Source organism: Cryptotermes secundus, unplaced genomic scaffold, assembly GCF_002891405.2.
Source record: "Cryptotermes secundus unplaced genomic scaffold, Csec_1.0 scaffold548, whole genome shotgun sequence".
In the NCBI taxonomy this organism is placed as follows: Eukaryota; Metazoa; Arthropoda; class Insecta; order Blattodea; family Kalotermitidae; genus Cryptotermes; species Cryptotermes secundus.
Genome location: NW_019732380.1, coordinates 2,197,982 through 2,210,349, shown reverse-complemented (window position 1 = coordinate 2,210,349; position 12,368 = coordinate 2,197,982). Strand labels below are relative to the sequence as shown.

Here is a 12,368-nt window from a genome sequence, read left to right as displayed (position 1 = left end):
GACAAAGTAAAACATGTGAAGGAGGTGATGAGCAGTATCAAAACGATATATCTCGTTCATAACATGGACAATGTTAAATGTGCCCCTGAACTTTCAAGATTCTGCAGTAGGAAACATTTTGAGTCACATAGACCACTGGTTGCCTACACTGATTCGCACAACTGCACATATCCCTTTCAGGTCTAATGAAATCCCAGCACGTATGACAAACTGGCAGGTGCAGCTAATTTGGAAATAGGAATTGCAGTTTGTGGGGGTCCAGAGAAGATAAATTCCACCTATACTCAAAAGTAGCAGCTGACCAACTTGTCGAAGTTTTCATCGAACCAGTATTATAAAGGAATAAAATTGAAGCTCCCATTTTATTAGCTCGTATTTCTGTTGTCGCCAGAAACATTAATTCTTCAGCGTTGATATTAGGAAAATTAATTAAATCCGTACAACCATTGCCGATTACATTCGCAGGTCTCTTGTCAAGAGTGGACGATAACTACGCAACTTATTGATTATTGGATACCGGCATGGATGTTTTGCCAGAACCAAATGATCTGTTACAGCATCAATGTACATGGAAGGAAAACATTTCGCTAATTGGTGGTTAGACAAGACTTTTTGTCCAAATTTGAAATTTGAATTCTATGGTTAATTTGCTACTTTTCTTCAAGTATAATTAGAATGATCAAGTCAAGGAGAATGAGATGGGCAGGACATGTAGCACGAATGGGGAAACGAGGAATGCATATAGGCTATTGGTGGGAAAGCCAGAAGGAAACAGACCACTGGGTGGGTGGACAATATTAAAATGCATCTTAGAGAGATAGGATGGTATGGATTGGATTGACCTGGCTCGGGATAGGGATCAGTGGAGAGCTCTTGTGAACACGGTAATGAACTTTCGGGTTCCATAAAATGCTGGGAAATTCTTGAGTAGCTGCAGATTTGGCTTTTCAAGAAGGGCTCAGCTCCATAAGTAAGTAAGTATGGTTAATTTTGTGGGCATACTGCAGAGGTTCCCACTTCTTCCGTAAAAGCGCTGCTTGGACCCATCGCCATCATTCATTGGCTGCTTGTATGCGCACGCGCAACCACCCAAAATACGTCATTCGTGCTTTAATAAGAGTTGTGTACTGTGGTCGGGAGAAACGCCGTTAGGATTGGTGAGTAATGTTGTGGAATTGTCTTAGTATTGTTTAATCTTATGTGCATGTAGTAAGGTGTGCCTTATACACAAGTTTGTATGATGGTTAATAGAACGAGGGACGTATGTGGAAGCAACAGAATTGAACGACTTCGAGGCATGACATGAAGTGAGGGATTTGTTATCCATACTCTATTTTATGTTAACATGCTGCACGCCGTGATCTGTAGATAACTTTGATTGTTAATTTGTTGTTGTCAGTGTACACGGGGTTGTGTGAGACACTGGTGACAAGTGACGTAATGCCCAGAATATAAAGAACATTGTTGCTCATCATTTCAACAATCGTGTAACAAGGCATTGCCTTGAGATTTACAAAATGGCTATCTAGTAGTGGCTCGGCGGAACAGGGTCACTGCTCCAGGATTTCCAGGAGCAACTAGGCGATCAGCGTCATCTATTTGTGCATTGCGCGTTCGATTCAGCAGTGCACTAAAGCAACAAATGGCCTGAAATTTAGGATTTGGAATGAGGCGGAATTCGAAATATGACACAGTGTATTGTGTAGTATTTCCGGGACGTCTAGATGCAACTGTAATTATTGTAATTGTGGGCAGAATAAGCATATACATTCATTTGAATGTGCTGGTGTTTAGTTAACATGGCCCAAATGATTTGGGGTTGCAACGTTAAACGTACGAGTAAACATATCGAAACATTGATTTGTCCAATTTTGTATATGTCCTTTGTATCGTTTCCACATGCTATATATATTTGACCGCCGTACTTCTGTGACGAAAATGACGTTTTGTTGTTCTGAATCCCTAAGAGTTCTCTCTTCTGTAATATAACGCCGTGCAGTCCTTGGAAAGTCAACCGACGTTTCGGAGGAACATGTCACCATCATTTTCTTGGTTGAAGAGTACGCCGAGCATATTTTGCTTGTCGTGCAGTACTTTCTTGGCTGTTTAATCAACCGTTAATATTGAGGCAGTATGATTATCCGAAACGTCGGTTGACATTCAACGGACTAGTCTTTCATAACTATCGCTGCGAGAACCTTAAATTCCACATTCTGGGTCCTGCTGTCGTTTGGTTGACCATAGATATCTTTGTAGTTTAGTTGTAGGGCGTCAAGACAAGCATCAAGACGTGAGACAAAATACGCAGTCTTGCTTCATTCGTGATTCGTTAGCATCATGACTCAGTCCTGTGTTCTGCAGTTTTCATAATCTCTCTCGTTTCAACTGTGCTCCTTTCTTTGTGTCATGTTGCAGACATCGTGTCTTGACGCATGCCCGTGTGCGGCCTACCGTAAGCTACGCTGTATTTTCTGGTAGTAGGACACAGTAGGTTTGTCAGTAGAGGTTGACCAAAAAGAGAGATTCGCCGAGATGGAATATTGATTTTATTATAATCTAAAATGGTATTAACCAGCTGGATTGACTATGCATGCCGAAAGGACACTTTAATATATTTGGTGCTTTTGGCGCATGTTCACAGGTTATTTTGATATTTTGTATGTTGACCGTTGTGGGAAAACATCAATCTGTAACATATTTCTCCAAATGCTATGACGTGCATTCAAAAGTGGTGGACTGTTGTTAAAAGTCCATTTTTTTGGATAGAGCAGCTCAGGCGATATGTAAAGCAATGTTAATGGGGAACATTTCTTAGAGGATCTTGTAAGCGGCTTCTGCAATGGGTTTGAAATTTGCCTAGTGTACAGTCGAAACTGGACTGTATTCAGAAAACAGTTGGAGAAAATTGAGTCCCTTGCGCGAGGCTATTGCATTTGAATTCCGAAGCTTCCGACTACGCACGAAGTCCATCCGAACCAAAACCGAAATGGATGCCATTTTTGTTCTTGCATTTCGCTGGGCTTCTTGAGGAAGGTTGAGGGGGGAGGGGACCAAATCTGTGTTCTCGTGCTCTGCTGTATGCCTTTAAAATCCAAAAATTATTGTGACTATAATAATGATAATATGTTTGAAGTGAGGTAATTTACACGATAAAAGTTTTAAGTTTTGATGAAAAGGACACACTGCCTTATTCGAATAATTGGGTCTGACTTCACACTCGAGAAGCTTGTAAGATGAGAAATAAAAAAAAGTGAAGATACAAATGAATAAGAGTTAAGTGACATAGCGAACTTTGTGAAAGAAAATATGTCAGAAGAAGAATTTTACAAATTTACTCCGTCTTTGAAGTTTGCAGCGTGGAAGATGTATAACTAAGAGTTTATTCTTAAAGCTTCAGTGCTGACAACTGCCAAAAACTATGTAAAAACGAAGCTGGCATTTTTAGATTTGTTTGCGTGCCCTATTGATTTTCTGTTCTAGTCACAGCGACAGGTTACAAATTTACATCCAGAATTTCCAGTCAGAGCCAAGAACATTTAGGACACTAAATTACAAATTTATGATGCGAGATTTATACAAAAGTATTATTTATAACTGTTGGTTGAGCTTGACAAAGAATTTGTTCGGTAACTGAGCGACTGTTAACCTTTCAAGGACATTGCTCCATAGAGATAGTCCAAGTATCGTTCAGTTCATTTTAAGGACCTAGTTGAGCTTTTACATGTGTGTTTTGAATCCTGTGACGGATTTTAATGAAACTTTATGCATGGAAGTTGCATTATACTATTATTATAATGCATAAGTTTCAGTGATGTAATTGTAATGACTGCTTTACAGGAGAGCCTAATAATAGTCGCCTGACAGATTTTGATCTTAATTCGTTATAAGGTCCATATTAACGGACAGCTCAGGCCGTGACATATCCCATGCGTTTAGTGACCGCTTCCGACTGCGGCAGCCCGGTTTCGATCCTATGTCAGGTCATGTGGAATGTATAGTGAACAAAGTGACACTGGCGGCACGTTTTCTCCGAGTATTTCGGTTTCCGCGGTCAATTTTCATTACACCAACTGCTCCACATGCATCATCTGCCATCTAGGGCTGGTACAGTAGGACAAACAGTGGCCGACATACCAGTTGATCGCAGCCTCACCCAACCCCCATGAAACGTGAAAGAAAAAAGATAGCTCAGTTGAGATAGATAGAGACTAGGTTACAGGATGGATGACCTAGAAATCGCTGTTCGCTCCCCTTGAGGGACAAGAGGATTTCCTCAATATCTACAGTAAGTTTGCTATAAAACGTTCCTATAGAGTCATAAAAAAAACAAAAAACAAACTTCCTGATTTTAGTCCGCAAGCGAACTATACCGACCGAGCGACCGCCGCTTGTCGACGAAGTTAGTGCTAACTTTAGCGGATAGTGGGTGTCGCGTGGTCAGCGCAACGGATCCCCACGGCCGTTAATTTCGGTTTTCTAGACCGGAGCCTCTATTTCCTTGAAATAGCTCCTCAGTTATCCTCACGAGGCTGAGTGGACCCCGTTCCAGACCCACTACTTCTCAGAAAAAAATCTGGTAGCGCCGGGAATCGAAGCCGGACCTCTGGTCACCACTAGACCACAGAGGCGGTCCAGAGTCATGAAAACATTCGCGAAATTAGTAATGTTGTATTTTAGCGCCGTACTATGTTTGAACTATTTTAAGCTTGCACATGAATTACAGCCGGTATTCATACTATAAGCAACACATATGGCCTTCCCCCTAAAAAAACTGTATAAATTGTTCAGTGTATGGGAATAATAGCAGAGAAAGAGTGTTAATGTAAAATTACCCATCTGATGATGGCCCGAATGGCCGAAACATGTCTTAAAGTGGAAAGACAATTTATTCAACTTATACAGGAATTGTGTCGATATATTTTCTGAAAGCACCTATAACGAATTTTACCGACATGCTGAAACAGTGCTTGCATACAATTATATTTTAATTAATTCCCCAGAACTCGGCGACCCCTATAGAGTATGTCGCGACCTCCTCGGGGGTCGCGGCTCACAATTTGAGTATCCCTGCATTATTGTCACTTGCGATTTAAACTTTCAGGAAGGGACTGCATAGGTGTCGTTATGGTCAAGGAAGCTGAGAAGTCGATGTTCACTGCCCTGGGGTAAAGTAGGTGCAACGTGGAACTGATCAAAGGGCTCTTTCGCTGTACACTATGTTAATGGTACGCAATGACATCACTGCTTTAGCGATTGCAGTAAGCTTATAATAGACCTATGATTGGCAAGTAATAGGTCGTGTGTGTTCCGCGTTGAAATCTACGATTATACGCATAACAGTAACTGCATAGCCTGATTTCATTTTGAGGTTTGAAAAAATTAATAAAATCTGGCGGTAACATGAATCACAGAATTTACTCGTGCCTAAATCATGTGCCATAATCTCCAACGTTGACAAATTCAGCCGTCCTCCATTAATTTTACGGGAACTTGCAACAGGACACGTTTTCTGTTACGCCGAGTAAGATGGTTTCATGTGGCAGTTGGTAGTGTCAGTCTTGGCAGCAGTGTATTGGTGTTTGAAACCTCGGAAAATTCTGTATATTAAATGTAAACACAAATAGGATTTTTTGTTTGCGTTCTTTGTTGTAGTGGTTCTTAACCTGGGGGTGCGAGACATACCAGTTCGTTTATAAGGTAAACCATAAAAAAATTAAGTACAACCATTAAGCGTGACTACCTTCTTTCATCAATCTTATAGCATAATAGCACAATATACAAACAAAACATTATTAAGTATAAAGAACAAACCTGTGGTTCTTTATGGCTGTGAAACTTGGTCTCTGACATTAAGGGAGGAACATAGACTGAGGGTGTTTGAGAACAGGGTGTTGAGAATATTTGGACCGAAGAGGGATGAAGTGACAGGAGGTTGGAGAAAACTGCATAATGAGGAGCTTCATAACTTGTACTCTTCTCCAAGTATAATTAAAATGATCAATTCAAGGAGGATGAGGTGGGCAGGGCATGTAACACGAATGGGGGAGAAAAGGAATGCATGTAGGATATTGGTGGGAAAGCCAGAAGGAAAGAGACCACTGGGAAGACCAAGGCGTAGGTGGGTGAACAATACTAAAATGGATCTTAGAAAGATAGGATGGATTGGATTGATTTGGCACAAGATAGGGACCAGTGGATGGCCCTTGTGAACACGGCAATGAACCTTCGGGTTCCGTAAAATACTGGGAACTTCTTGAGTAGCTGCAGATTTGGCTTCATCTCAAGAAGGGCTCAGCTCCATAAGTAAGTAAGTAAAGAACAAACCTTCTTAGACGTTTTTTGATTAAGCGGCACGTGACCATATTTTGAGATACCAAGGGGTGGAGGCTGCTGTAAAGGTTACGAATCACTGCTTAGTTCTTCCATGACATTTCGTAAGCTTACTAATCTTAAGATGCTGGATAGCGCTGCTACTTTGTGTTTTAGCGCTGACAAAACTTAACTGGGGCGGGTTTTCCCCTCTACCGTCGAGAAACAATTTTTCCTTCCATAATATAAACCGGGTGTGACTTAAGTAATTAAATACACCCAAACTTATGGGTGTGTATTGAAATTACTGGGATCCGGAACACGACCAAAATTGTTGTGAAGATGTCTGCTTTGTGGGATATAACAATTCCGGTGAAAGTCAAACAGCGTTTCGGTGGAACTTGTCGGCTTAATCTTTAGAGTTGATGATCCAGTCAAGAAATCAACATGAAACAGGCCTACAAAAATTGTTTTAGTTTTTTCTGTCTCAGATCCAGCCGCCTTGCTCGCACTTTTCCACATGTTAATAGGAAAGGTGTATGAATTATGCACAAGATATAAAAATATAAGGTGTGTTTATATTGTTTTTAGCATTGACATTGTGGGTGTATTTAATTCTCGAAATTGATATAATCAGCATAATTGTATGCCCGTGACAGCAGATTCAAAATTATTCCCTGTGAGCATGTCACTACATGTAAATCTCACTGTTCAGGAATTCCTGGGGCATTTCTTACCGTTGTATGTACAACGAAATTCATATGCAATTGCACGAAACATTCTCTCTGGTTTTTCAGTAACGATGTTTCATTGGTTCCTTTCAAACTCTGTAGCAGAAGAACGGTAGTGGAACTTTATAATGAGCACGGCTTTCCTTTTTGTAGAACATTTTTCTCAGATCTTTCGTTGGAGTCTAGATTTCGCAGAGGGATTTCGATTCGTTGAAAGAGAATTTGAATTTGTCTGTTGCATGGCATGCGGCCACCTACAGTTCTATCCAGAGGGCAACGAGGATTCACTCGGACGTGGTGTGTGAATCTTAATATTTTCTTTGAACGTTGCCTACGGTTTCCACTCACTTTGCTAGCATGGTGCGAAGCTTGGGGAAGTTTTGAGTTGGATGGAGAAATAATAATAAGTTTTTGAATTTGGCGACGAAATGCATGGATCAAAATAGGACAACTTTCGGAAGGAATCCTGGCATGACCCATCGGCATTGGCAAAAGTGTGTTTGATACAGTTCATATCAACCATAGCCAGTAAATACTTCGTGTTGTATAGAACGTTCTTTGTTTTGAAGTGTGAGAGTAATCTATATACAGCAATTTGATAGCTGGCACACCAAACCTATCCTCGCACAAGGTACAATTCAAGGGGTGTTGTGGAGACAGCTGCTCTGGTATAGAACTGGTTGATCGAGTAGTAGCGCCAGGGGAGAGCCGCGCAGCGCTGTAGCTGCCTGTAGATATATATGACAGGGAATATCCGCAGCATTTGTGTGCAGTTTTGGCCCAAATTTGGTATAGTGAGACTAATGGCAGTGTTCGTATTTTATTTTCACGTCTCATTGATTAGGCAGACGCTGTTGGTGTTATTATTATATTAAATACGCCACACACTCATGGCACCAGTGCAAAACCAGACGTTTAGCCCAAACTGAATAAGATATTTCAGAATGTAACAAACGATGAACATTTAATCATAGTGTTGAAAGTTAGTCTTGTATTATTCCTGTAGATGTGGTATCAATTAAGGGCAGGACAACTAGATTCATTTGCGCATGCGTTGAAGTTATTTCTCTCNTTTTTTTTTTTTTTTTTTTTTGTTGCTGCCAAAGGCTGTACTGTATATTCGTCAGTATTTTGTTCGATCAAGATTTCATGAGCTGTAGAAGTTATAACCAGACTAAAGTACGTAAGTTTTGGCCGAAAAAGGGGGCAGCTGAACTCATTTTGAAACGTGATTGCGTATAATGTGATAGTGCTATGCAGTTTATTTGGAGCAATTGAATTTACGTCTTTGTATTTGTGTGTGTGTGTGTGTATGTGTATATGTATGTATTATACATGGTCGAGGTGGCGAAACCTCTTTCGGAATGACTAGCCCACCGCCTGTTTGCCAGATGTTGCACAGAGTTGTGCAACGTGGCAACAGTGGACAAGCTTCGTCTCGCTCGTTGATCGGTAGGATGGCGTATTTCCCGAGGGTCGACGTTTAGGAGTTGGCGTTGGTCTGCAGTCGTACACCGTCAGCTCGACTTCAGGTTTTTATCGCTGTTCAACCGGCGCACATCGAATTATTTCAGTAAGTTAACCACCGTCTAATATTTTAGTGCACTGGCTTACATTATGAAGGATATCCAGTGGTGCAATAATTTTTATTGGTCCCCACAGCCACTTGCGCAGGAAAATGATGCGCAATGGCGCTCTGCGTTCTCTGAGCGCAGGACGTTGGATTTGCGCTTGATGCAGAAATAATCTAAAAGGACACATATAATTGCCCGTTTAGAACTTGTAAATTTAAGGGGCATGTACAGTTGCCCATTTGGTGACCACTTGAGACGTAATTTACGGGACTGGCCATTAGTACATGCATACAGTAACTGCGTCGACGAGTTTCAGGCACCCTCAGCGGTTCGGACGCCGAATCGTGAGGCAAAGGAAACTCCACAGTCCCGTCGATCGATGTGTCGCGGTATATTAACTTACATCTAGGATCTGTATAATTGAATCGTTTCGGACATTTTTACAATTTGAACATCAGGATGTGCCATCCGTTTGGCACAGCTCTTGATATGTGTTGGCGTGTGTATTTGGCTCTGTGTGCATGTGACATCAGCATGAAATGTCTTGTTATTGCTTGCATTAAGATTTTTGAAGGAATAGCGCTATTTTTATTTTGAATATTCGGCCATGTCAACGTTTGTCAAGCAGTTGATGGATGTCAACTTTTTTTTTTTTTTAATTTAGACACAGTTGCCAGTTTTTCAGTGGTTTTATATTCTTGTTTCTGTACGCTAGAAAATTTTATTTAACCAATTATTACTATTTACTACAGATACATGATGACTAAATAATTATTTGTTTTTTTAATCTCTTTTCCTTTTCAGGGACCAACGCTTCATGGGATACTAAACTTATTGCTCGTTATATTATTATTATTATTATTATTATTATTATTATCGACGTACGGCTTCTGCTTTTCTGATGCCGAAGTTTCGTGTGATAACGAAAATCATTTATAAATTAAGTGCCTGAAGCACGGCATGGAACTCAGAATCCGTTGTCATAATTGGTTTAATGATGACTTTTGGGAAGGGGGATTGAGTGGATAGTTTTGCGTCACTTCCTGTGCACTTGGGAACAAATTTGAAAAGCATAATGTGACGGAGTATTCGACCAGTTCATGGCGTTGGAGAGGTTGGAGGGAACAGCGTATATTTGTATAGTAAATTTTGTAAAATAATGTCTGGGAGGAAATCGAGAGGAAGCGATTCAAGTTGTTTCAGACGCCATGTTGGTTTATTTGATTCTCTTCAGCGCATTCTGTTGGTCACTACCAGGCGCAGCTAATGCTCTGACCTGAAAGTGGGAAGGTAGGCAACGTTGTCATGTTGTGTGTGAGACCCGGTTGAACCGAGATACAGGCGCTGTGTTGTGGAATTCTGGGTAGAGGGATTTTCCAGATTTATATTTTGATCAGTGCCTCATTTATGTCGGAACTAGTTGACACCCTGTAGCTATGCGTATATATGATGGCAGGATTTCGAGTTAGGACTGTAAGACCTTTTCGACTAGTTTTGAATTGTGATGCGTAATATCGCATCATATTTTGGGAATATTTATTCCTTAACAGGTATCGGTCGTAGCGTAGTTTCTCAGATCGTTTCTGTCTGTAGTCGCTTAAATTTATTTGGCCGGTGAGTAAAACTATTCAAAAGAGGAGTTGAAGAGGAGAAGGCGTGTGTAGTGTTCGGTCGCCATCTTGAATGCTAGTTGTGATTAATGGTATGAGGTGTGACATTCTCGGAGTTACGTATGTGATGTGTATCAAGTTACGAATCTTAACGAATTTAATGGTGTTGATGGTGGCGACTGCGACAATGGCTGTGATTATGTTAATAATAATTACAGTAATGGTAATAACAATAATAATAAAGGGACTATTTTTAGTTTTAAGTTATTTAAAGTTTATTGTAGTGTAAATATAAACTACAGTTGTGCATTTTAACTATCGCACTTGTTGTATTATTATTTCCAGGTGGTACCTAGGTTTGATCTACCCGCAAGACATGAAAGGTTACCAGTTGCTACCAGAATAACATGAAATTGTTAATTTGTGTAGATTTAATTGAATCAACGGCACAGACTATTCTTATGAAAGAGCTTCCACGTGAAGTGCCCCAATTAAGCAGTTCTGAACACGTGTGTGAGGTAAAGAGTGGTGACAGAATGATGAAGGATACGAAGTGTGGCCAAAGTGCTGTAGCTTTGCCATCAAATGATTACCCAAATGGACAAATTAAAAAGCCAGAAACATTAAATGGTGCATCACAAAAGTCAAGTCCAATAAAAAGAATATTTGAAGTAAGTAAATCTGTTTCCTTTGACATGACTGTAAAGAAGGTGACTATACCGCACCAGTGGGAGAAACTGGGTTTGAATTCGGAAGAAAATACTGAATTGAAGAGCATAGGGTCTACCAATGGTATTCCACATGAGTCAGTGTGTGAGGAAAAGAAAAATGTTGGGACATCAAAAGATGAAGCACAGAGGACTAGTACAGAGGCTGCGGCCTTGGATTTTGTTGATGATAGTGAACAGTTTGGTTTGAGTGATTCTGAAGTTGATAAACTACTAGCAGATGTAGATGATAAAGAAAAACGGGAAACAAGCAACGAATCAGACTTAAGAAAGAAAAATGGAATTGAACATTCAGACAATGGTAAGTACAGTAAAATAGTTACTATTGCTGTAAGATAGGTTTTTGGTTTAGTTTTTACTGTAACACGTTGTTGATGATGCTAACATTTTATGTGAGGCATTATTACAGAATACCGGTCCTTCCCTCCCTCCCCATATCATTTTATGGGACTGTCTCTGTGTATCTCCCATTTTGTTATCTGCTGTAACTGCATGTTAACTTGTTATAGTTATCCAGAAGAATGTAATTATTCCTGTTTATGGAGAAGGCGGAAATTTATACTATCCGAGAAGGACATGTTATTATTTATTTTAAAAAGTCGTAAACGAATAATTTTGAAATATAAATTGTGCTCTTAGAGCTGTGATTGTTTTAATGCAATGTGGTCTAATTCATTTGGTTTAACTTGGACGGGTCATGAACGAATACCGTTTTATAGAGTTGGCGTTTCTTATTAGTTCATTCACAGTTATAAGTTGCGAAGTAAATCGAAACCAATTGTCATTTATTTATATCGGTTACCTTTGCCAGGCAATGCAGTTGTTGCATAGCACATTTCGCAATTACGTGAACGCGAGACCGTACTTGCTGACGGTAATTTTTTTGGGGGGGGGGGGTTCAGTAACCGTGGATACAGAAATAATCTCAAATTACACATCGAGTAGATTATACGAATTATGACTCAAAAGAGACCAATTCGAACGTAGTAGAAATAGAGTAATTGGATTTACGTCTCGCTGGTAAGCTACTCTCTATACTGTGAAATTTTTCCGGTACGTACGTACGTAAATTTGTATGCGATTTCATTTTAATTTCAAATAATTCGACTTGTAGTTGCTATACAGTAATGCTTCCCAAACTTTTTCGGGCAACCGCCCCTGTGATTCCACAAGTTCATCCCCAATGCTCCCTACCCTACCCTATCCTACTCTACCCCTCCCTACCCTATAAAAAGCATACTTCAGCATAGCAGTTTGCACAACCCACGAAGGAAGATAATAACAATGAAATAAGATAAATACATTTAGTAACTGGAGCCGGGATAATGCAGTCGGTATAGCGACTGGCTACTGGCTCGACGACTGAGGGGTCGTAATTCGAGTCCACGTCGTTCAAACCGGCTCTGGGGCCCACCC

General features: G+C 40.3%; 1 protein-coding gene across 1 annotated transcript in view; it reads left to right on the top strand.

The window, feature by feature from the left end:
* The first annotated feature begins 1,108 nt into the window (after positions 1-1,108).
* LOC111867607 overlaps positions 1,109-12,368 on the top strand; it is a 58,462-nt gene continuing 47,202 nt past the window's right edge. Inside the window, exons 1-2 of the mRNA XM_033752725.1 lie at positions 1,109-1,157; positions 10,570-11,253. Of these exons, the coding sequence (XP_033608616.1) occupies positions 10,632-11,253 (622 nt within the window). The 5' untranslated portion in view covers positions 1,109-1,157; positions 10,570-10,631. The remainder of the gene's footprint in view (positions 1,158-10,569; positions 11,254-12,368) is intronic.